Source organism: Microplitis mediator, chromosome 2 (assembly GCF_029852145.1).
Source record: "Microplitis mediator isolate UGA2020A chromosome 2, iyMicMedi2.1, whole genome shotgun sequence".
NCBI lineage: Eukaryota > Metazoa > Arthropoda > Insecta > Hymenoptera > Braconidae > Microplitis > Microplitis mediator.
Window position 1 is genome coordinate 24,078,906 of NC_079970.1, and position 25,151 is coordinate 24,104,056.

Consider the following 25,151-nt stretch of genomic DNA (forward strand, 5'->3'; position numbering starts at 1 on the left):
ATTATGAAAGACGTAATAATTATTAAAGATATTTAAAGTAATTGAAAAATTATTAGTTTGTAAATAATAAAAAAATTATTGAGCACCAAATTAATGGATTAAGTTCAATAGTCCTTGTTAGTTTATCTGAAAGTATAAAAAATAAAATAAATAATTTAAAATAGTGTCGACCCTGATTAAACAATTGAATTCGATCGAATTAAACAGAATTAAATTTTTAATTCTATTTAATTCAGATAAATTATGTTAATTCGGTACGTAACTTAAAAATGAATTCTGTCTAATTCGGCAGGAAAACCAGAATTTGTCCAAATTAAAACGAATTTAAATAATTCTATTCGGTTTAATTCTGATTTATTCGAAAATAATTCTCCAATTTCTGGTTCTGAATCCGAATTAAACTGAATTAAAATGAATTTGAAATTTTTTAATCGGTTTTATTCTGTTTAATTGAAATTCAAATTTGTAATTCAGTTTAATTCTGTTTTGCAGAATTCGACAGAATATAACAGAATTAAAATTTTTAATTCGGTTGAATTCAGTTGTTTAATCAGAGGAGTAAAGAATTTCATTAAACACATACATTTTTAATATTTGTGTTAGTAATCTGTTATCCTTCTTACTAATAACATGATAATTTCTTCAATAATTCACATGCCTCAGTAATATTTGATTCTTCCAGGTTTTTAAAGTCTTGAGTTTCGATAAAGTTTCTAATATTTGATGCCATGAAACGCATAGTAAAGTCTAATAACTCTTTGGCACTATGGCGGTCAGCTAAATTCATTGAATAAAGTGCATTTTCAAGATCCAAGCTTTCACTAAGCGATTCTTGACAAATATTTTTAAGTGACAGTAGCTGATACTTGTCCGCAGCTTCTAATAAATCATCAGCATACAAATCCAGATCAGTGACTTCATCAGTGTAGATATACTTCAAGACCATTTCGAATATCCCTGAACTAATATCTGGAATTGATATTTTATTTTCTTTTTTCTCAATCATGTCATGAGAAAACATCGCAGCCAGAACAGGACTCCGTGTCATTAAAATGATTTTGTGAGCCTGGAATTCTTTATCATCGACATTTATAATGGTATCAAAACCCATCTTAGTATTGTAAAGTTCTGTGTAATCGTGAGCCATTTGATATTTTGGTAAATTCATAAGTTTATTGCAAGTTGTAGTAGGAGTGCCATACAGAGTTAAATCAAAACATATCGTTAAAGTTTTATTGGGTAAATATATATCTTTATTATCCAACAAAGTTTTTTTTGATAACGATAGACATAATGTTCCTTCTTTAGCCTCAAGGTAGCTGCACGTATAATTGTTTATAAATTTTTTTTCTTTCTTATTGTCTAAAACGCATAATGAACTTTTTATGTTTGATACGTAATCCGTCGGCGGCATCAAATAAAATTTAACATCGTCTCCAGAACTAAAAATTGACTTAATACGCCACGTATCGGTGCTGTTGATTCCCCATGAGAGTAGGGAAGAATAAAGAGTCAATTCATTTTCACGATTGAAAAAAGAATCAATGTTATATATCTTCCATTCGTAAACAATATTACGTTCGTCTAATGCTTTGTATCCTCTTATCATTTTTAATTATTATTTAATTTGTAACACAAATAATATTATAAGACGAACTATTTATATACTTTCGTTGCGAATTTTATTATCAGATAATAGTATTCTTGTTATTTCATACACTTCAATACACTTGTTATTCAAATAATGTATTCAATAATAAGAAAAACTAACAAAACACAAAATGGCTGTTGTCTTGCACAAACTTGATGAGAGAGATCGCGATTAGTTTCACTTTTTACTAACTGAGCGCTGCTGAGCCTGGTACCGGAAGACAATTGAGTGTGTTTGTGGTCCCAGTAAGAGAATGGACCTCAGAAATTACGCCTACTACCAAAAATTTATTAACTGCCATGCGTGTAGAAAAGTGGGAGAAATTCAACACATAAAACATCCAGAGTGGGAGTAAGAACCGACGACCACCGAAATTTAATCTCTTGTTGGGATGACAATTTGAGTGTGAATGTGGCAGACATCAGACAAATTCAAAACTATAAATAAATAGAGTAAATAATAAATAAAATAATATTTATAAAAATGCACTTATCAATTTTTAAATTTTTTAAATGCGCATTTTTTAAAAATTTTATTTCATTGACTATTTACTCTATTTATTAATAATTTTGAATTTGTATGATGTCTGATACATTCACACTCATGAGTTTCGTATATAATAACTTGTAAAATACACATTGATTAATTTTTCAAATATGTACACTATTACAATTCAAGTTTTTTTTTTTTTTTAATTTGTTTTTTTGTATACTTTTTCATTGATTAAAATGAAGTATTGAATGTCCAAAAACGGAGCGGTGGCCACAAATGTTACTTCTATCCTATAAGCGTGCGCAGAAGTTATAAAAATGTTTCAAATTTTTTTTCATGTAGAAATCAAACCTACTTTTCACTTTTATTATATTATTTATTTATAAAGTAACTGGAATATTATAATTATAATAGCAATAGTATAAAAAACAATGCGTATGTGAAAATACAATAGAAGATTAATCAAATCTCTTCATTTAATTATTCACTTTTAGATTACTTTGATTCAATTTCGCGGTGTACATGAAGATATCACTTTTATGTGAAAACTTAAATGTGACATTTTCAAAAGCTAAATTTGTATAAAATGACCATTGACAATTAGTCGCATGAGAAACTTTCTTTTATTTTGTAGGGCCACTTAATATTTTTATTAATAGAAAAATATAAAAAATACTTTTAATAATAATTAGTTAACATGTTAATAGACTTAAATAATAAAATTAGTTTTTAAATTATGAAATACTGTTGAGCACCAAGTCATTGTACGTAGTTCCAATACTTGTTATTTAAATTTCAAGTATATCTGAAAATATAAAAAATTAATACATTAATATAAATAAAGTTTATTAAAACAATAATTAAATAAGTACACACTATTTTGCAGTCGGATCAGGAACACTAGCTTTCTCATCCTTGTTAGAAAATGAATATTTTTTCAACAGTTCCAATGCCAAAGAAGGGTGTGATTTCTCCAATCGTTTAAAATCCTGAGTGTCAATAATATTTTTCATATTTAAAACCAAAAAATTGCTTGTAAACTCTAATAGATGAGTGGCGTTATACGAGTCAGCTAAAGTCATTAAATAAAGTGCATTCTCAAGATTCAAAGTTTTACTAAGCGATTCTTGACAAATATTTTTAAGTGACAGTAGCTGATATTTTTCCGCAGCTTCTAATAAATCATCAGCATACAAATCCAGATCAGTGACTTCATCAGTGTAGATGTACTTCAAGACCATTTCGAATATCTCTGAACTAATATCTGGTATTGATATTTTACTTTCTTTCTTCTCAATCATTTCATGTGAAAACATTGCGGCTAGAACAGGACTTCGCGCCATCAGAATACTTCTGTGAGCTTCAAAATTAGTATCATCCACATTTATAATAATATCGCTAGCGATTTTAGAGTTATAAAATTCAGTGTAGTCTTGAGCTATTTGATGTTTTGGAATATTTAATAAAACTTTTGTGGAAGTTGTAATAGGGTCGTCATACACAGTAAGATCAAGACATACCGTCAAAGTATTATCAGGTAAATATTTATCTTTATTATCCAATAAAGTTTTTTTTACTAAGGTATAATGCAATCCTTCTCCTTCACTTAAATATTTATGATTGTTTAAAATAAAAACTTTTTCTTTCTTACTATCCAAAACAAAAAATGAAAATTTAGCATTCAATGACAGATGAACACTTGTTAAACACAAGTAAAATTCCACCACGTTTCTAGAATCAAAGATGGATTTAATACACCATGTATCTTGGATTTTGGCTCCCGATGTGAAGTTGTTTGAAGTAAGTGTAAAACTAGTTTCAGTATTGAGAAAAATATCCATGTCATCAATCTTCCATTCGTAAACGATATTATTTTTACTTATCTTAGTATAACCTCTTTCCATTTTAAATAATTATTTGACTTTCAACACAATCAGTATTGCAAGATTTTCAAATTATTTATTTCTATTGCGAATTATGTTATCAGATAAAAATATTTTGTTTATTTTTTATGCTTATTAATAGATCAGCTTAGTTAATAATAAATAAACAATGTAAAACAATGACGACTGTTATCCCGCTTAAACGTGACAAGTGTAGAAAATATACTCAGTGGCGCGCTCATAAGAACCCGCGTAAATAAAATCAGCGCGTTGATTTTTAAAAAGTTTATTTTTATATAATTTTGTTACAGTTTTTATTATATTATTTTTTAAAAATAGTCATTGATAGCATGTAGTAAATAATATAAATATGAGAAAATATTAGCTTTATAAGTACTTCCGGGTAGTAATGATGATGATATTTCTTTTTTCATCCTGTAACGAGTAATAAACTTTTTACCACCAGATGGTATCGATAACTTTGAATATTTTTTAAATTTAACCGAAACAAGAAGTAAACATGCGCATCAAATATAAAAGACTTGTAATAATTGTTAAACATGTTAAAAATTATTAAATAATTATTGGTTTTTAAATAATAAAAAAGTTTTTGGGCATCAACTTGTTGTACGTAATTTCAGTACTCGTTGGTAGTTTATCTGAAACTATAAAAAATAAAATGATTAAATTGAAATAGTGTTGAGTAAAAAGTTTGATTAAATACACACAATTTTAGAATTAGTATTACCCTGGCGGTTTTGAATCACCCTGGAAACACCCCGGAATCACGATGGATCCAGGGTGGTTGCACGGTGGGTTTTTTTTCATTTTATCACCGTGATTCCACGTACACCGCGTAATCACCGTGGATACAACGTGGAATCTCGGTGAATACACCGTGGAATCATGGTGGGTATACCGTGTAACCATCGTGGAAACACCGTGTAACTACCGTGTATACACGGTGATAAAATGGCACAAACCCACCGTGTAACCACCCTGGATCCACCGTGATTCCACCGTGTTTCCACTCCCAGGGTGATTCAGAACCGCCAGGGTAGTAAATTGTTGTCTTTTTACCGATAAGATGATAATTTCTTCATTAATTCAAACGCTCCGGCAAGATTTGATCGCGAAAATTCTTTAAACTCTTGAGTTTCGATCAAGTCTTTCATGTTCGTTGCCATAAAACGAATCGTAAAATCCAATAACTCTTTGGCACTATGGCGGTCAGCTAAAGTCATTATTTTTAATGCATTTCTAAGAATTAGAGTTTCACTCAGTGATTCTTGGCACATTTCTTTAAGCGACTGTAGCTGATATTTGTCTGCTACTTCTAATAAATCATCCGCAATCTCATTTAGATCAATTACTTGATCAGTGTAAATATATTTTAAGATCTTTTCGAAGATCTCTGGAGTAATATCTGGTACAGATATTTTATTTTCTTTTTTCTCAATCATATCATGAGAAAACATTGCAGCTAAAACGGGACTTCGTGCCATTAAAATGGTTTTGTGAGCCTGGAATTCGTAATCACCCACGTTGATAATAGTATCGCAACCCATTTTAGTGTTGTAAAGATCTTGGTAATCATGAGCCATTCCACGTTTTGAAAAATTGATTACAAGTTTTTTGGAAGTTGTAGTAGGCGTTTTAAACACAGTTAAATCGACGCATATTGTTAAGGTATTATCAGGTAGATATTTATCTTTATCATCCAATAGAGTTTTTTTTGGTAAAGATAGACATATCTTTTTATCATTATTGATGTAGTGTTGAACAACATCAGTGGTTGTAAAATTTTTATCTTTTTTATTGTCTAAAACAAAAGATGAAAATCGTGCATGTAATGGACCACCATATATCAGACACAAATGAAAGTCGACATTGTCTTTATTAGGATTGAAGGTTGATTCGATACGCCATTGATCGTATCCTATGGCGCTTAATGAGAAGTCGGAATAAATAAAATCCTCAGTTTTACTATCGAGAAAATAATCCATTTTATTTATCTTCCATTCGTAAACAAAATTACTTTCGTCGAGCGTTGTAAAACCTCTTATCATTTTAATTTTACACTTGTTATTCAAATAATGTATTTAATAAAAAGTATAAAACTAAAAAATCACCGAATGGCTGTTGTCCTGCACAAACTTGATGTGAGAGATCGCGATAAGTTTGACTTTTGACTAACTGAACGCTACTGAGCGTAATACCGAAAACAATTATATTGTTTTGTATGTTCGCTGTTTTAAATGTCACGTAAAAGAAAAAAGACAGAAAATAAAATGCGCACAAGTTTTAAAAAAATTAATTTTTATATGATCTTGTTGTAGAAAATATTATTTAAATAATATTTAACACTTTTAACTATTACAAAATGTATGTAATAGTAAAAATGAAAATATCACTGATGGCTTTACTTTTGCACTTAAACTTAACAACTGCACACATGAGATTACGGCTTCTATTTTACTTATTGTGAGAACGGAGTGGTGGAGATTTTGATTAGTTTCTTATCATCCAAGTATGAGTTTTACTTCAATTCTACCAGACTCAACTAACATTTACTTGGTATACCCCCGCTTTCAATTTGCAAGTGGGACTATACATACTGGACAAGCAGGATGCAATAATTATTAAAAAATTTATTTTTTTATGGAAATTTAAAGTTCTTGAAATTTTTATTAAATTATTTAATAATATATTGTTTATAAAATATATTAAATAATAAAAAACATGAGATGATGTTATCAGTAATAAGTAATTCCAGTTGAAAGTGATGACGTTATTTGCTAGCATATCATGTTCCGTTTAAAATAATACTCTATGCAATAACTTTTACGACTCAATACTATCAGTAAGTCGACATATTTCAAAAACTCAACCGTACTATTTAACAAAATAAATATAAATATATTTGAGCTCATGACAAAAAAATTATGAAAATATTTTTCGTACAAAAATAGTCAGTAGTTATGTTGAAATATGAATCCAGACTTTATATCTGAACCTGATTTACTTTTATTTTAAATTTCGGTTCATCTGATATAGCACTTTTAGATTACTCTGATTCAATTTCGCTGTGTACATGAAGATATCACTTTTATGTGAAAACTTAAATGTGACATTTTCAAAAGTTTAAGTTGTATAAATTAATCAATTGACAATTAGCCGCATGAGGAACTTTCTTTTTATTTTTATTATTAGAAAAATGAAAAATACTTTTAATAATAATTAGTTAACATGTTAGTTTACTTGAATATAAAACTAGTTTTTAAATTATGAAATACTGCTGAGCACCAAATTATTGTACGTAGTTCCAATACTCGTTATTTAAATTTTAAGTATATCTGAAAATATATAAAAAAATGAATTAATATCAGTGAAGTTCATTAAATAATTAAGAACATTAAGAAAATAATTAAATAAGTACACACTATTTTGCAGTTGGATCAGAAACGATAGCTTTCTCACTCTTGTTGGGAAATGAATATTTTTTCACCAGTTCCAATGCCAAAGAAGGGTGTGATTTCTCGAAATCTTTAAAATCCGGGTTATCATTAACATTTTTCATATTTAAAACCAAAAAATTGGTTGTAAATTCTAACAGATGAGTAGCTTTATACGAATTAGCCAAAACCATTAAATCAAATGCATTTTCAAGATCCAAAGTTTCACTAAGTGCTTCTTCACAAATACTTTTAAGTGACTGAAGCTGATATTTGTCCGCAGCTTCTAATAAACCTTCAGTAATGTCATCCAGGCCAGTAACTTCATCGGTGTAAATGTACTCAAGGACTTTGTGAAATACCGCTGGACTAATATCTGGTATTGATATTTTACTTTCTTTCATCTCACCCATTTCATTTGAAAATATCGCGGCTAGAACAGGACATCGCGCGATTAGAATACTTTTATGAGCTTCAAAATTAATATCACCCACATTTATAATAATATCGCTACCTATTCCAAAGTAAAAAAGCTTTGTAAAGTCATGGGCCATTGGATGTTTTGTAATATTCAAGTCAAGTTCTTTTGAAATTGTGACGGTATCATATACAGTGAGGTCGAGACATACCGTCAAACAATTATTGAATAAACATCCATCTTTTTTCCGTTGCAAACGGTATTCAGTTAAGTAGAGAATTTCGGTATCATCATTTTTATTTGATAGCGAATTATAATCCTTATTAAATAATTTTCCTTGTTTTTCATTCCAAACAAAAGCTGAATACTTTGTATGCATCGGCTCATTACAATTCAATAAGTGCAAATTAAAAGTTAAATCAATCAACCTTTCTTCGTTGTCGTAACTAAAGCCAGCTTTAATACACCATTTATCTTCACTTTTGGATCCCGCTGAAAATTCTGGAGAAACAATAGTAAAGTCACCGCATGTTAATCGTATTCTATCTAAATAAATATTAACTCTATCAATTTTCCATTGGTAAATAATATTGCGCTCTTCTATCTTCGTATAACCTCCTGTCATATTAAATTCTTATGAAACTTGAAACACAATTAAAATTCAAAGATTATTAATTATTTTATTTTTATACTGACGTCTATTATTCGAATTCTTTGTAGCCAAAGTTATTCCACTTACTTTTATTTTAAGAATTGATTCTTTAATTGAAATGACGCTAGTTTCATTAATTGTATCCCGCGTAAAAGTAACAATTGATCATGAGAAACAGTCTGAGGCCTGATGTATTTCTAAGAATAAAAAAATTAACCATCCACACATGTGTTCATAAATATCATCCATTTAAAATTACCCGCGAATTTTAAAAATGTATTTCTTAAAATTGAAATTAATATAATTATCAGAGATAAATTTTTCAATAATTAAACTTACACAGATTAAAATTAATTTTAATACTTGAATAAGTAATAAACCAATTAATTGAATTACTTGACTGTAGTACCGACATTTTATCGTTTATTAAAGATCATAGACTTTTACAAAACCCACATTGGCATCACTTTATAAGGAGGAAAGCTTTATAGGAAATAAATAAAATAATTAACGGTATAAAAAACTTTATTTTACTTTACGAAATTACTTTAAAGTTTTTAATAAAAAAAAAATATAAAAGACTTATAATAATTAGTTAAGATTTTTGAAGATATTGAATTAGTTTTTACATAAGATATTATGATATAGCACCAGGATTTATTTAGTTCCATACTCGGTGGTTCCTGAGTTTTGTTTATCTAAAAATAGAAAAATGAAATAAACCGTTATGAAGTTTAGTAAAATAAAGATTTAAATAAATACATACTATTCTGAAGTTGTATCAGCAATACTAGCTTTATCTTCTTCTTTGCAAAATGAATATTTTTTCAACAGTTTTAATGCCAAGAAAGAATTTGGTTTCTCAAAATTTTCAAAATCTTCAATGTCAATATTGTTTTTTTTTATGTTTGTGACCAAGAAATCGGTGATGGATTCTAGCAGAGGTTCAGCGCTATGACGATCGGCTAAAGTCATTAATTTAAATGCATTTTCAAGATTCAGAGTTTCACGAAGCGATTCTTGACAAATATTTTTAAGTGACAGTAGCTGATACTTGTCTGCAGCTTCTAATAAATCATCAGCAATCTCAGCCAGACCAGATACTTCATCAGTGTAAATGTACTCAAGGACTTTTTCAAATATCTCTGGAGTAATGTCTGGTATTGATATTTTATTGTCTTTCTTCTCAATCATTTCATGTGAAAACATTGCAGCAAGAACAGGACTTCGCGCCATTAAAATAATTTTATGAGCTTCAAAATTAGTATCACCCACATTTATAATAACATCGCAACCGATTCTAGAGTTATAAAGCTCTGTAAAGTCATGAGCCATTGGATGTTTTGGAGCATTCAATAAAACTTTTGTGGAAGTTGTAATAGAGGTGCCATACACGGTAAGATCAAGACATACTGTCAACGTATTACCAGGTAAATATGTATCTTTACCAGTCAATAAACTTTTTTTGTTCAGCGAATAACACATTTTTTCTCCTTTACTTAAAGATTCGTGATGCTCTTTTATACAAACTTTTTCTTTCTTACTATCCAACAAATAAAATGAAAATTTTACATTCAATTCGTGATGATCACTTGTTAAACACAAGGAAAAGTGTGCGTGGTCTGTAGAATCAAAGATTGATTTAATACGCCATGTATCTTTGACTATAGATCCTGATGAGAATTCGGAAGACTTAAGAGTAAAATCGGTTTTACTATTGAGAAAAAAATCAATTTTATCAATCTTCCATTCGTAAACAACACTATTTTCGTTGATCGTTGTATAACCTCTTATCATTTTAATTTGTATCACAATTAATATTATAAGACGTTTTATTTATTTACTATCGTTGGTAATTCTATTTTCAAATAATAGTAAATAAATAAATAAATTCTTTATTTCAATGTATAGTATACATGAGTATCTTTTTACATTTTTTTCTTAGTTTTGAATTTTTGCTTTCTTTTATGACTTATCTCTACCTGTGGAAATTAAAATTTGTAATTTATAATTTATGAATCACACACAGATATCAGTTCACCCTTCAGTCCTTATTGCTTATATCACATGCCTATCACTTGTATTCTGCTTCCCACTATCACTGCCTCGTGCCTTCCATTTTTTTTTTTTTTTTTTTTTTTTTTTTTTTTATTGCACCGTGTCGCAGTTTACTCTTCGCCTTCAGTATCTGCATTGACTAGTTTTTCATATTCTTTCAAGTACCAACACAATTTCTCGTCAGGCCCTTTCCTAAGTGTCTGTGTCAGTAGGGAGTCAAACTCTGCATCCACTGCTTCACCTTTCCACTCCTCCACATACTCCCTGACATCCTTCCTGACCCTCTTCCTCATTTCCTGGCATCTGAATATATGTTCCAGCGTTTCATTTTCAGAGCTGCACAGCCTGCACGACCAGTCACTGTACCCTTTCTTTCCAGCTCTGCCGATGTTTCCGCATCTCACTCTGCACCAGACTACTTTCATCCATGTAGGTGTGTTTTTTTCCTGCCAGTAATGCTCTGTTCCTACACAAGTTTTTATGAACTTGAAGAAAGGATTATACGTTGACTCCATGATTTTTTCGTCCTCCTCTACTATCAGTTTTCCCCAATAGTGCTCCAGTCCTGCGTCCAGTCTCTTTGTTATCACCTTCGGATCCTCCTTTCTCCATATTCTCGTGATGACGTCTTCAACTTTCATTTCCTTCAGAGCTTCCTCGAAACTTTTGCCCCATCTGGACGGGCTTTTGTTCAAGATATTCCTGCATTCTTCCCTGAGACAAATGTTGGTCCACCTGCCTTCTTCCATACCTAACACATCTTTGATGTATTTACACGCTCTTCTTCTTATAATCAGCTTTATGTTTTCAACACCTGCCTCATTTCTCCATATGTACATTGGGGTATTTCTCGCCAGTCCCATTGCTGCCTTACAATACCTGCTATACACTGCTTCCATGTCTCTGCTTCCTTCCCAGCCCCATGCTTCCACTCCGTATAGCGCACCCGACCTGACCAGTGCGTTATATAGATACATCCTGTCACTTAATCTGCTCCTGTCTGTCCTCTTGATCAGCCCCCAGGTTGCGTTCAGTGCTTTCTGAGCTTTACCAGCCAAATATTTTGTGTGCCTCTTCCAATTATTATTGCTGGTCATCCAGCATCCCAGGTACTTGTATTCTTTAACTTCTTCAATTTCTTCTTCGCCGTACATCCACTTGCTGCTATTACCCTGCTTCCCTCGTCTGCCAACTCTCATTACCTTCGTCTTTTTCGTGTTTACTTTTAGCCCGTTCTTGTCTGCATATGTTTTTAAGGTCTTCAGCATTTCCCTTATACTTTCTTCACTCTCACCTATCAGCGCTACGTCGTCTGCGTATTTACCTAGGTAAACCTTTATCTTGCCCATCGTTATGCCTCCAATTTGTCTTCTGCTGAACTCTCGATCTATGTCGTCCAGGAAGATGTTGAAAAGCAGCGGGCTGAGTGGACACCCTTGCCTGACTCCTTTAGAGGATACAAAACTTTCCGATTTTTCGTTGTTCACCGCCACCCTGTTCCTGGTCACTTTATAAACTGCCTTTATATACCTTAACATTCTGCCTGTGATTCCTGCCTCCTCCGTTTTTTTGAACAGTTTTTCCCTGTCCACACTATCAAAGGCAGTCTCGAAGTCCACGTAACATACGTACGCTTTTTTGTTTTTCCTTTTTACCCAGTTGTTAATTACTGCATTTATCACGAATATTTGGTCTCTGGTTCCCCTGCGTCTCCTAAACCCTGCCTGGCTTTCACTTAAAATGCCATTATCTTCAGCCCACTTTTCCAGTCTATTGGTGATGATGTTCATCAAGATTTTGTATCCCGCATTCAGTAGCGAGATGCCCCTGTAATTTTTTGGCTGGCTTGCTTCTCCTGCTTTAAAAATCGGCGCAATGTACGCTTCGTCCCAGCCCTCCGGGGTCTCACTTTTGCTCCAAATCACGTTTATGGCTTCAAGTAGGTTCTGCATCCCCTCATTTGGCAGGGCTTTGTAGAATTCTGCCACTAGACCGTCTTCCCCAGGCGCTTTTTTATTCTTCATTTTTTTCAGGGTTTTAATTAGTTCTTCCATGCTGATGTCCTCATTCATTACATCACCTGCCTTCACCTGCTCACCAGCGCCCGTCTCATCCCCTGCGGTTTGCCCTTCCTGCTCCTCTTCTTGACTCTCACTGTTTTCCTTGTCACCTAGTATTCTCTGGAAATGCTCCACCCATTGTCTTTTGCTTATCTCCTTACTTACTTCCCCTCTGGGTTTTTTTCTGAACGCATTTACCGCTTCCCACCACTGTGACATGTTCCTGCTTTTGTTTATTTTCTCCCTCTTTTTTTCCTGCCATTCCCTCTGCTTTCCCTTACAAATCTCCCGGTATTCCTTCCTTGCTGCATATAATTCACTTTTACTCTCTTCTCCCTTCCTTTTCATATGTTTTTTCAGCGCCTTGTACATCTGCTTTTTCTTCTGCCTGCAGTCTTTGTCAAACCAGGGTTTCGGTGATTTCACTTTACTTGATTTTCTTTTCTCCATCTCACAAAGCCTTGCTGCTGTCTTCGTGGTCTCCAGAATTTTGCTCCAGTTTGTATCCCCCTCTATCTCTTTCCACTCTTTAATCCACTGTTCACCGTATTCCTCTGCCTTTTCCCTGTTCCATCTGAATACGTATTTGTTCTCCCCATTATCTGCATCCTCTGTTGGCTCTCCTTCAAACGTGCCCCCTTGTTGCCTGCTGGCTGCCCCTTCTGCTCCAATTTCCGTTTCTAGAACGTTTCCGCTCCAGTCTAGCTCCAATTTAACTGGAGGGTGGTCCGACTCTGTCCTCGGGATCACCTCCAGTTCCTTTACTTCCACTCCAGCAGTCTCTCCAGTTCTCATTATCAGATCTAAGACCGTGCTGCTATCCCCTTCTCCACCACCTATGAACGTTATTGCCCCGGTTCTGTCTCCATTCACCCTGCCGTTTAGAATCCCGATGCCAAATTCCTCACATATCTTCAGTAGTCTCCTGCCTTCACTGTTTATAACCATGTCCTGGGATTCTCTTTCCTTCATCCCACCATTCTCATCCACTTCCCAGCTGCCCGGCTCCGATCCCGTCCTTGCGTTCAGGTCCCCAATTATAAATATATTTCTTTCTTTCCATAGGCTTTCTTCAATTATGCTTCTCAGGCTCTTTTCCATGCATTTGATTCCCACATTGTTGTACGCTGTTATTATCGTACATTCTATGTTTTTGTCCTTCATTTTTATCTTCAGACCAAATTCCCATTCCCTGATTGTGAACTTTCCTGCTATGCTTTTTTTGATTCCTACTGCCTGACCCCCGCTTGCCCTTCCCCTCCTTGCCATTTTGTCTTTCGTGGCACTTTTAAAGTACCATTGGTGGTCTCCGCTTAGTCTTGCTTTTGCCTCCTCTATTTTACCTTCCACCACCCATGTTTCCTGTAGCACTATAACTTCCGCCTGCTCCAAAAAAACTCCTGCCTCCTCTGCATTTTTAATTCCTGCTATATTCCACAGGATAACTTTCAACATGTTACTTCTTTTGATCTCCCTCTTTCCTTCTGTCCCTCTCGAATCGAAAGTTTCCCCCTCTCCACTGGTCTTGCGCATTTTTACTGGGGTCCTGCACTCTTTGCAACTCAGTTATCCTCCTCATGTCACCCCTTATTTCATCCCAGACCCACCATTCATTGTTTAACTCCACCTTCATATAATTCCTTCTGGCTTTTTGTCCGTCCCTCCGCAGCCTAGTGACCTCTGCTTCCAGCCACTGTAACACCACAGCCTGCCTCTCTGTGAGGTCATCGTCGACCCAGAGTCCCTTTCCTCTGAGCCCGGATTTTTTTGCCATGATTCTCAGCTTCGTTTTCATTGAATCCAGATGGATTACGTACCCCATCTCCATTTTAATACTTTTTTCAATTCTCACCTCCTCTCCAAGGTTTAATTTAATTATTCCTTCCAGCTCTGCGTTTGTTTTGTCTCCTAGGTCCGTATCTCCCCACATATATATCGTGTTTCTCCTCCTGCTTCTCTCCTTAAATTCCTCCGACCACTCCTCAGCTGCCATTGGACCTGGCTTGTTGATGGTCTCCTTTGCCGCGTGTGTTCCATACTGTTTCCTGCTTCCCCTTTTTTTAAAAGACCCATCTGAGCTTGTGTTATCCCGTTCGCTGCTTGATTTCTCCCCCCTCTTTTTGCTGGCATCCTTGCGGGTGCTGTCAGCTGTTTGTATTGCTAGTCCCCCACTCCCCCGGGCTTCTTTGCCCGTCACTTTCCTGTTTTCCCTGCTACTCACTGCTCCGATTTCTCTAGTATTTTTTTCCGCCCCTGTGCCTCCCTCCGGTGTCGCATTCAGTCTAAACCTCTCTTGGTCGCCTGATCTTCCCTGCTTGCTTCTCTTTTTTTTCATTTTTTTTCTTTCTTTTACCCTCACCTCTTCTTCTTGTGACTCAACGTCCGCTTCACTCCACTGACTCGGGTTGTCACTTATTTCACTGAGCATCTCTTCAGTTTCTGTCTTTTTTTCTGAGTCGCTTACTCCCGACTTGACTATCGCTTTCACTAGTTCTAGCCTCAAAATCTCCAGCTGGGATATGAGGTTTTTTTCCAACTTTTCCATTCTTTTTTGGTTTTCATTGCAGCACTTGCAATCGCATCCCTTGTCCTCTGTTTCTGAGGAGCCGACTTTCGTCCCTAGCTCCTGCTCAACCTGTGTCTGTGTACCTTTCTCCGCTACCTTACTCCGAGTGTCTCTTGCTTCCTCTGCTCTTTCTGCTCCATTTTCCTCCTTGTTCTCTTTCCCCTCTATGACGCTTGTCACCTCCTGTGCTCCAATTTGTATTTCTGCATCTTTATCATCTCTTTGGTCAGAGTTGATTTTTATTGGTGACCTACTTATTCTGCTTCTTGTAAAAAAAGCGCTCATTTCCACAGCTGTTTGTCTGCCTTCACTGTGGATTGTCATCTCATTTAATTTTGGGGCGCTGCTGCTTCTTGTGATTCGTCTAAATTTACCTGCCTCCTCTTTACTCCTATTTTCCTTCTTTTCCATTTCCTTGCTCACGAGGAAGTTTAAAATCTGCTGCTCCCCCTCTTTTAATTTACCTTTATTTGTGCTTCCCGGCGGTCTTCCCCGCTTTTTCTTGGCCTTGCCCTCTCCCTCGCTAGCTTTCTCACTTTCTCCTCCCTCCAAATCTGCTGTCGTTTGTGCTTCTTCTTCTTCTAGTTCACTAGTTTTAGAATTGTTGCTACCTGCCTCCTCTTTGTTTGTAGCCTGCTCCGTCACAACCAAGATGTCGCCGCCCGCCAATTCTTTGCTGACGGTTATGGCTTCCACCTCGTTTGGCGTACTTTTATTGTCACTACCCATTTTGGGTTGACTCACTCTGGATACTTCACCCTTTGGACTGATTATTTACTCACTCCGTTCCCGGCGTTTTTCCTCAACTTTTGGTACCGCTTTATTAATTAATCACTTTAATTTACTTTGAAAAAAACACTAAAATCGCAAGACGCACTAACACTGTGTGTATACACTACGCTTGCCCAGATGGCGCTCTTTTCAAATAATAGTATTATTGTTATTCAAATAATGTATTTAATAATAAATTTAATTTAATTTAAAGAAAAACTAACATAACACCGAATGACGGTTGTCCAACTCAAACTTGATGTAAGAATTCCAGGGTTGCCAGAAAAAAATTTAGTAAATAGCACCACTTAGAACATCAAGAGCCTAATGTGCTACTTTAAGCCACACAGTCAGCCCTAACCAATCATATTCTCGGCGCGAAAAATTCAAAACTCATAAATATGTGATCATAATTCTTACATAGTATTGGATTATTTTACCTATTAATAAGCTTTTAAAATAAATAAACTGTGTATTTTTATATTTAGATTCGGTTTTTTGCTTACTGTTTGGTTGGGACAAATTTTTAATTGATTTTCAAAAGTTTAAATTCACATAAAACGCAACTTTTAAATAAAAACTTGCTTTGTATAAATATAAGCAGTTTTTGATTGGATTCAGCGTTAAAAAACTAAAGCGGCCACCAGTGAAACTGACATGACACGACGCGAAAGTGTTTATGTATTTTTTAATTTATTTGAAAATAAAATAATGATCTGTATTAATCTTTTTAATACAAATGTTTAAGTAGAGTTACTAAAATTTTGATTTTCTTATTTCAAAATTTATGACCGCTTATAAATCTTCAGAAATAGCCTAATTTGCGATTTACCGCACAAAAAATTTTATGGTAGCACATGCATGTAAAATGGAGCCTAATTTGCGATAAGTAGCACAATCTGGCAACCCTGGAGAAATTCCGATTAGTTTCAGATTTTCTGAGCGATTTTTTTTTTTGAATAAATGAAATATTGTAATTATACTTGCAAAAGAAAAAAAAAACAATTCGTATATGAAAATACAATGAAAGATAAGTCAAATCTCTTAATTAATTATTCACTTTTAGATTACTTTGATTCAGTGTCGCTGTGTATATGAAAATATAACTTTATATAAAAAGTTAAATTTGAAATTTTAAAAAGTTACATTCGTATAAATTGATCAGTTGTCAACGAGACGTATGAGGAACTTTCTTTTATATTATAAGGCCACTTGCTATTTTTATTAATAAAAAAATACGGAATATTCTTAATAATAATTAGTTAACATGTTAATTTATTTGAATAATAAAAAAAGTTTTTAAATTATGAAATACTGTTGAGCACCAAGTCATTGTACGTAGTTCCAATTCTCGGTGTTTTCTAGATTTTGTTTATCTAAAAATAAAATAAACCATTATGAAGTTTAGTAAAATAAACATTTAAATAAACACATACTTTTCTATAGATGTATCAGCAATTCTAGTTTTATGTTCATTTTTGGAAAATGAACATTTTTCCAAGACTTTAAATGCCAAGGAAGAATGTGATTTTTTAAAATTTTCAAAATCCTCAATGTCAATATTATTATTTTTTATGTTTTTGACCAAGAAATCGGTGATGAATTCTACCAGAGGTTCAGCGCTGTGACGATCAGCTAAAGACATTAATTTGAATGCATTTTCAAGATTCAGAGTTTTACTAAGCGATTCTTGACAAATATTTTTAAGTGATAGTAGCTGATACTTGTCCGCAGCTTCTAATAAATCATCAGCAATCTTAGCCAGACCAGATACTTCATCGGTGTAAATGTACTCAAGGACTTTTTCAAATATCTCTGGAGTAATGTCTGGTATTGATATTTTATTGTCTTTCTTCTCAATCATTTCATGTGAAAACATTGCAGCTAGAACAGGACTTCGCGCCATCAGAATACTTCTGTGAGCTTCAAAATTAGTATCATCCACATTTATAATAATATCGCTACCGACTTTAGATTTATAAAATTCAGTGTAGTCTTGAGCCATTTGATGTTTTGGAATATTTAATTCAAGTTTTGTGGAGGTTGTAATAGGGATGTCATACACAGTAAGATTAATACCCACTGTTAAAGTATTATCAGGTAAAAATTCATCTTTATAATCCAATAATTTTTTTTTTACTAAGACATAATACATTCTTTCTCCTTTACTGAAAGATTTGTAATGCTTTGTTTTAGAAACTATTTTATATTTCTTACTATCCAACATATAAAATAAAAATTTTGTATTCAATTCGTGATGATCACTTGTTAAACACAAGTAAAAGTCTACATTGTCTGTCGAATCAAAGACTGCTTTCATACACCATGTATCTTGGATTTTGGATCCCGATGTGAACTGGGATGAAGTGAGTGTAAAACTAGTTTCAGTATTGAGAAAAATATCCATGTCATCAATCTTCCATTCGTAAACGATATTATTTTTACTTATCTTAGTATAACCTCTTTCCATTTTAAATAATTATTTGACTCAACACAATTAATATTTCAAGATTTTCAAATTATTTATTTTTATTGCGAATCATGTTATCAGATAAGAATTTTTTAGTTATTTTATATGCTTATTAGTAGAACAGTTTATTTAATAATTAATAAAAAATGTGAAACCATGTGATGATGACTGTTATCCCGCTTAAACTTGACAAGTGTAGAGAATACTGTTAGTGGCGCGCTTATGAGAAACCGCGTAAATAAAATCTACGCGTTGATTTTTAAAAAGTTTATTTTTATATACTTTTGTTACAGTTTTTATTATATTATTTTTTGAAAATAGTAATTGATAACATATCTAGCAAGTATTATAAACATGAGAAAATATTATCTTTATAAGCACTTCCGGTTAAATGATGATGATATTTCTTTATTTATTGTTTTCTTATCCTATGCCACGTAATAAATTTTTTACCACCAGATGGTATCGATAACTTTAAATATTTTTTAAATTCAACCGAAACAAGAAGTAAACATGCGCATAAAATATAATAGACTTGTAATAATTATTAAACATATTTAAAATTATTAAATAATTATTGGCTTTTAAATAATAAAAAAGTTATTGAGCATCAACTTGTCGTATGTAATTTCAGTACTTGTTGTTAGTTCATCTGAAAGTATTGAAAAATTAAATAAATAAACAAAAAAAGTGTTGAACAAAAAAAAAAACTAAGTACGTACCCATGGGCACTGTATCAGTTAATTCCACTACTTGAAAAATGCGAATTTTTCCAATAATTCAAATGCTAAAGGAGGATTTGATTTTTTGAATTCTTTGAAGTTTTGAGTCTCGATAATCTTCTTGATATTTGATTCCATAAACTTATTTGTGAATTCCAATAGATGTTCGGCGCTGTGACGATCTGCTAAAGTCATTATTTTCAAAGCATTTTCAACAGTTAAAGTTATACTGAGAGATTCTTGACACATTTTTTTAAGTGACAGTAGCTGATATTTGTCTGCGGCTTCTAATAAACGCTCAGCATACGCATCAAGATCATCTACTTCATCAGTGTAGAAATACTTCAAGAGCTTTTCGAAGATCACTGGAGTAAGATCTGGTATAGATATTTTACTTTCTTTTTTTTCAATCATGTCATGAGAAAACATTGCAGCCAGAACAGGACTTCGTGCCATCAAAATACTTCTATGAGCTCGGAATTTTTTACTACCCACATTTATGATGACATCACTACCCATCTTAGTTTTGTAAAGTTCTGTGTAATCGTGAGCCATTTGATTTTTTGGAATATTTAAATCAAGTTTCTTGGAAGTTGAAACAGGAGTATCATACACAGTAAGATCAAGGCAAAATGTCAATGTATCATCAGCTAAGTATTCATCTTTTTTTTCCATCAAATCCTTTAGCGCTATTTGAAAAATTTCCGTTTCATTTTCGGTTAACAGATAGTATTCTTCCTTAGTTTCCAATACTTTATTTTTTTCGTTATTTAAAACGTAACTTGAAAATTTTATGTTTATCTTGTTTTTTTGATTTAGAGAACACAAAGCAAAGGTCATATTCGAGACAGGAGTATATAATCCGATATACGCCGATGAATAATACTGTATTTTTAAACGAATATACCATTCATCTTCGATTATTGTGGTTCCTGTAGAGAATGTTGGCGAAAAAAGAATAAAGTTATCAGTGCTTACCGCGAATTTACTTTTCAAAAAACGATCTATTTTATCAATCTTCCATTCGTAAACAATTTTATATTCCTCAGACGTTGTATAACCTCTTTTCATTTTGAATATTTATTGCACTTTCAACACAATTAATAATTCAGAATTCTTAGATATTTTATTTTTATATTTAAATAGATGTCAATTCAGACTAATTCACACTCTGTTAGTTTTAAATGTTTTTGATAATAAAAAATACGAGACACTGGCTTTGTTAAGATATGAGATCCTGCGTAAAGAAACAACGTTGAGTGAAGTCTTCCCAGAGAGTAACTCACCCTCGGTTTTTACCCTCTCTTAGAAAACGAGTCTAATCTCACGCCGTTACTACACATTAACAATACAAACCAAAAATTTATACCCTGATTAAACAACTGAATTCGACCGAATTAAAAATTTTAATTCTGTTCTATTTTGTCGAATTCTGCAAAACAGAATTCAACTGAATTGAAAATTTGAATTTGAATTAAACAGAATAAAACCGATTTAAAAATTTTAAATTCGTTTTAATTCAGTTTAATTCGGATTCTTAACCAGAAATTGGAGAATTATTTTCGAATTAATCAGAATTAAACCGAATAGAATTATTTAAATTCGTTTTAATTTGGACGAATTCTGGTTTTCCTGTCGAATTAAACAGAATTCACTTTTAAGTTAGGTACTGAATTGACAAAATTTATCTGAATTAAATAGAATTAAAAATTTTAATTCTGCAAAACAGAATTCCATTGAATTGAAAATTTGAATTTGAATTAAACAGAATAAAACCGATTTAAAAATTTCAAATTCGTTTTAATTCAGTTTAATTCGGATTCAGAACCAGAAATTGGAGAATTATTTTCGAATTAATCAGAATTAAATCGAATAGAATTATTTAAATTCGTTTTAATTTGGACGAATTCTGGTTTTCCTGCCGAATTAGACAGAATTCATTTTTAAATTAGGTACCGAATTAACAGAATTTATCTGAATTAAATAGAATTAAAAATTTTAATTCTGCAAAACAGAATTCCATTGAATTACAAATTTGAATTTCAATGAAACAGAATAAAACCGATTTAAAAATTTTAAATTCATTTTAATTCAGTTTAATTCGGATTCAGAACCAGAAATTGGAGAATTATTTTCGAATTAATCAGAATTAAACCGAATAGAATTATTCAAATTCGTTTTAATTTGGACAAATTCTGGTTTTCCTGCCGAATTAGACAGAATTCATTTTTAAGTTAGGTACCGAATTAACAGAATTTATCTGAATTAAATAGAATTAAAAATTGAGTTCTGTTTAATTCGATCGAATTCAGTTGTTTAATCAGGGTATGCACACGCATGTGTACTAGATAATTTTATTCAACTATTAAATGAATATAAAATCTATATTGTATTTTCATTTATAATTTATAATAATAATAATTAAAATATGTTTTTAGTTTCTATAATAAGTGTAAGGATTATAAATAAACAACCACCAAATAGGGTAAAGGTACCGTTTTGGACACTAAAAATTAAAAATAAAATAATTTGTAAAATACGCATTGACATGATTAATTTTTTAAATGTGTACACTATTGCAATTCCAGTTTTTTCAAACTTTTTCTTTAATTAAAATAAAGTATCAAATCTCCAAAAATGGAGCAGACCACAAATGGTACTTCTATCCTATAAGCGTGCGCAGATTTTATAAAAATGTTTCAAATTTTATTTTTGTACAAAAATCAATTTGTTAAGTAAATAAATGAAACATTGTAATTATAATTGCAAAAGTATAAAAAACAATTCGTACATAAAAATACAATAGCAGATGAGTCAAATCTCTTAATTAATTATTCACTTTTAGATTAGTTTGATTCAGTTCCGCTGTGTATATGAAGATATGACTATGTAAAAAGTACTCTTAATAATAATTAGTTAACATGTTAATTTCCTCAAATAATAAAACTAGTTTTTAGATTTTGAAATACTGTTGAGCACCAAGTCATTGTTCGTGGTTCCAATTCTGGATATTTACATTATAAGCAAATCTGAAAATATAAAAAATTAGTAAATATATGTAAGTAGAGTTTTTAAAAAAAATAATTAAATAAGAACATACTATTTTACAATTGTGTCAGGAATATTAGCTCTCATAATTTTTTCGAAATGAATTTTTTCGTCAGTTTCAATGCCAAAGAAGGGTGTAATTTCTCGAAGTCTTTAAAATCCGGGTTATCAATAACATTTTTCATATTTGCAACCAAAAAATTGGTTGTTAATTCTAACAGATGAGTGGCGTTACACAAATCAGCTAAATACATTAAATAAAATGCATTCTCCAAAGCCAAAATTTTACTAAGCGATTCTTCACAAGTATTTTTTAGTGACCGCAGTTGATATTTGTCCGCAGCTTTCAATAACTCAACATTACTTTCATCTAGACCAGTTACTTTATCGGTGTAAATATACTCAAGGACTTTTTGGAATATCTCTGGAGTAATGTCTGATATTGATATTTTACTTTCTTTATTCTCGATCATATCATGTGAAAACATTGCAGCAATAACAGGACTTCGCGCCATCAGCATAATTTTGTGAGCTTCAAAAATATGATCACCCACATTTATAATAATATCGCTACCGATTCCAGAGTTATAAAGCTCTGTTAAGTCATGAGCTATTGAATGTTTTGGAATATTTAATGAAAGTTTTGTGGAAGTTGTAATAGGGACGTCATACACAGTAAGGTCAATACCCACTGTCAAAGTATCTTCAGGTAAATCTCTATTTTTATTGTCCATTAAATTTTTTTTTCTTAAGCAATAATACCTTTCTTCTCCTTTACTGAAACAGGTGTGAAACTTTGTCATAAAAGCTCTTTCTTTCTTACTATCCAACACATAAAATGAAAATTTTGTATTCAATTCGTGATGATCACTTGTTAAACACAAGAAAAAGTCTATATTGTCTTTAGAATCAAAGACTGATTTAATACGCCATGTATCTTTGAATGTAGATCCTGATGAGAATTCGGAAGACTGAAGAATAAAATCGAATTTACTGGTGAGAAAAAAGTCAATTTTATCAATCTTCCATTCGTAAACGATATTATTTTCATCTATCGTAGTATAACCTCTTTCCATTTTAAATAATTATTTGACTTTCAATGCAATCAATATTTCAAAATTTTCAAATTACTTATTTTTATTGCGAATTATATTATTAGATAAGAATATTTTAGTTATTTTCTAACTTATTAGTAGATCAGTTTATTTAATAATTAATAATAAATGTAAAACGATGTAATGACGACTGTTATCCCTCTTAAACTTGACAAACGTAGAGAATACCGTCAGTGGCGCGCTCATAAAAAACCGCGTAAATGAAATCGGCGCGTTGATTTTTAAAAAGTTTATTTTTTTATAATTTTGTTACAGATTATATTATTTAAAAAAAGTAATCACTGATAGGATATAGTGAATAATATAGACATGAGAATATATTAACTTTATAAGTACTTCCGGTTAGTGATGATGATGATATTTCTTTTTTCATCCTGTGATGGGCTTGCAGGCACACCGTCAAAAGTAAAAATTTCAGAAGTATACCAACTTCAGAAACTCACAGTTAGGAATGTAAAAAATAAAGATGGTTCATAATTCAGAATGACAAATCATCACCTTGTCAAAAACATCGAATCTCTAATCTTTATATCAACACATACTCAGAATTTACAATATTCATTCTTTCGTAATAAAGAATTAACAATATTTAGAATGACAATATTTCAGAAATCCAATACTTCCGAAATATTCAAACTACGAACGCCAATTCTTCAGAATTACATTTTATACGAATGACCATTTTAGTAAAATTTTCTAAGCTTTGCTGACAGTCGGTATTACAGACTTTCCCTATGAATTTACCATTATCATGTGAGTGCTTTGGCGGATTGATTGGGTTTAAAAAATTTGTATGACTCGTTATGTAATAATTATATATGAATTTTACGAGTTTAATTTGTATGAAACGATTATATTGAATGTACTGAATTAAGATAGAAGTGCTATTTATGACCAGTGTTTTATTTTTAGACCTTTAATATTTCATTTTAATTAATGGAGAAGTATAAAAAAAAAAAAAATTCATTCTAATACAGTAAAAAAAAAATGTTGGAAAATCCAAAAGTGCACACCTCAATCGCTCAATTTATTTTTAATCATTACTTTTATTATTATATAATATTAATATATTTTTTAACTTCCCGCTAAGAAAATCGACGATTTTCGAAAAATTGGGAAGTTATTGTTTTCACCCCGATTTTCGAAAGTCGAGTTTTCATCAGATGTCGACGTTTTGAGGTCCTAGGAAGCTATTCTGACTATTTTCAGAATGATGTCCGAGTGTATGTATGTATGTATGTATGTGTGTGTGTGTGTGTGTGTGTGTGTGTGTGTGTGTGTGTGTGTGTGTGTGTGTGTGTGTGTGTGTGTGTAAACTCTTTGTAACTTTTTAACTAATGAATCGATTTGGATGGTTGAGGTGGCAATCAAAAGAGCTTGTTGGCCCGCAACTTTCCTGAAAATTTCAGATCATTTGATCAAGTAGACTCGAAGATATTGGCGAATTAATGAAAAAAAAAAATTTTTTTTTTAGTTTTTTAGTGATTTCTCAGAAACGACTCGAACGATTGATTTCAAAATCTAATCAGCTCTAGACCTTTATAAGCCGCGTCGAATGCCACCTTAACCATCTCAATCGGTTAATTTGTTCGAGAGATATCGATGGCGAAAGAAATGGTAGAAAACGTTTTTTTTCGATTATCTTTGAAGTGACTCGTCTGATCAATTTTAAAATTTAATCGGCTGTAGAGTTCAAGAAAACGCGCCGATTGCCACCTCAAACGTCAAAATCGGTTGATTAGTTCAGAAGATATCGGCGCTGAAAAGTTAAAAAAATAACATTTTATGTT

At 32.1% G+C, this 25,151-nt stretch overlaps 7 protein-coding genes across 10 annotated transcripts; all 7 read right to left on the minus strand.

Moving 5' to 3' along the window:
* Positions 1-580: 580 nt before the first annotated feature.
* Positions 581-8,743, minus strand: LOC130678739 (speckle-type POZ protein-like). Of its 3 annotated transcripts, XM_057486176.1 has the most exons (6): positions 8,639-8,743; positions 7,996-8,541; positions 7,470-7,914; positions 5,107-7,382; positions 3,020-4,691; positions 2,230-2,948 (listed from the first exon to the last, which is right to left on the minus strand). In XM_057486176.1, coding segments are annotated over exons 2-4 (975 nt in total). In that variant the 5' UTR covers positions 8,525-8,541; positions 8,639-8,743; the 3' UTR covers positions 2,230-2,948; positions 3,020-4,691; positions 5,107-7,381. The 3 variants fall into 3 exon arrangements, with proteins under 3 accessions (XP_057342157.1, XP_057342159.1, XP_057342158.1); XM_057486174.1 differs by having other exon boundaries at positions 581-2,948; positions 7,470-8,541; XM_057486175.1 differs by lacking the exons at positions 7,470-7,914; positions 7,996-8,541; positions 8,639-8,743 and having other exon boundaries at positions 2,242-2,948; positions 5,107-6,606.
* LOC130663240 (speckle-type POZ protein-like) lies at positions 623-1,609 on the minus strand. Its single transcript, XM_057462360.1, has one exon. The coding sequence runs from the start codon at positions 1,607-1,609 to the stop codon at positions 623-625; it is 987 nt and encodes a 328-aa protein (XP_057318343.1).
* Positions 3,019-3,486, minus strand: LOC130663241 (speckle-type POZ protein-like). Its single transcript, XM_057462361.1, has one exon. It carries the CDS (start codon positions 3,484-3,486, stop codon positions 3,019-3,021), a length of 468 nt encoding a protein of 155 aa, XP_057318344.1.
* Positions 8,744-9,065: 322 nt separating the features above from the next.
* On the minus strand, positions 9,066-10,668 carry LOC130663749 (speckle-type POZ protein-like). Its single transcript, XM_057463184.1, has 2 exons — positions 9,318-10,668; positions 9,066-9,249 (listed from the first exon to the last, which is right to left on the minus strand). Coding segments are annotated over exons 1-2 (1,032 nt in total). The 5' UTR covers positions 10,349-10,668; the 3' UTR covers positions 9,066-9,248.
* Positions 10,669-14,125: 3,457 nt separating this feature from the next.
* Positions 14,126-15,964, minus strand: LOC130663242 (uncharacterized). The gene has a single exon (XM_057462363.1). It carries the CDS (start codon positions 15,962-15,964, stop codon positions 14,126-14,128), a length of 1,839 nt encoding a protein of 612 aa, XP_057318346.1.
* A 1,232-nt stretch (positions 15,965-17,196) lies between these two features.
* Positions 17,197-20,484, minus strand: LOC130662962 (speckle-type POZ protein-like A). 2 transcript variants are annotated; one of them, XM_057461958.1, is made up of 3 exons: positions 19,199-20,484; positions 17,443-19,128; positions 17,197-17,382 (listed from the first exon to the last, which is right to left on the minus strand). In XM_057461958.1, exons 2-3 carry the CDS (start codon positions 18,474-18,476, stop codon positions 17,379-17,381), a joined length of 1,038 nt encoding a protein of 345 aa, XP_057317941.1. In that variant the 5' UTR covers positions 18,477-19,128; positions 19,199-20,484; the 3' UTR covers positions 17,197-17,378. Both variants share the same exon structure in this region; 1 of them encodes a protein (XP_057317941.1).
* A 1,364-nt stretch (positions 20,485-21,848) lies between these two features.
* Positions 21,849-23,528, minus strand: LOC130663124 (speckle-type POZ protein-like). Its single transcript, XM_057462210.1, has 2 exons — positions 22,299-23,528; positions 21,849-22,227 (listed from the first exon to the last, which is right to left on the minus strand). The coding sequence occupies exon 1, from the start codon at positions 23,320-23,322 to the stop codon at positions 22,330-22,332; it is 993 nt and encodes a 330-aa protein (XP_057318193.1). The 5' UTR covers positions 23,323-23,528; the 3' UTR covers positions 21,849-22,227; positions 22,299-22,329.
* Between the last annotated feature and the right edge of the window lie 1,623 nt (positions 23,529-25,151).

Coding starts and splice junctions, on each gene's coding strand:
- LOC130678739 (XM_057486174.1), bottom strand. CDS start 8,524: ATGACAGGAGGTTATACGAAGATAGAAGAGCGCAATATTATTTACCAA.
- LOC130663749 (XM_057463184.1), bottom strand. CDS start 10,348: ATGATAAGAGGTTATACAACGATCAACGAAAATAGTGTTGTTTACGAA.
- LOC130663240 (XM_057462360.1), bottom strand. CDS start 1,609: ATGATAAGAGGATACAAAGCATTAGACGAACGTAATATTGTTTACGAA.
- LOC130663242 (XM_057462363.1), bottom strand. CDS start 15,964: ATGGGTAGTGACAATAAAAGTACGCCAAACGAGGTGGAAGCCATAACC.
- LOC130663124 (XM_057462210.1), bottom strand. CDS start 23,322: ATGGAAAGAGGTTATACTACGATAGATGAAAATAATATCGTTTACGAA.
- LOC130662962 (XM_057461958.1), bottom strand. CDS start 18,476: ATGGAAAGAGGTTATACTAAGATAAGTAAAAATAATATCGTTTACGAA.
- LOC130663241 (XM_057462361.1), bottom strand. CDS start 3,486: ATGGCGCGAAGTCCTGTTCTAGCCGCAATGTTTTCACATGAAATGATT.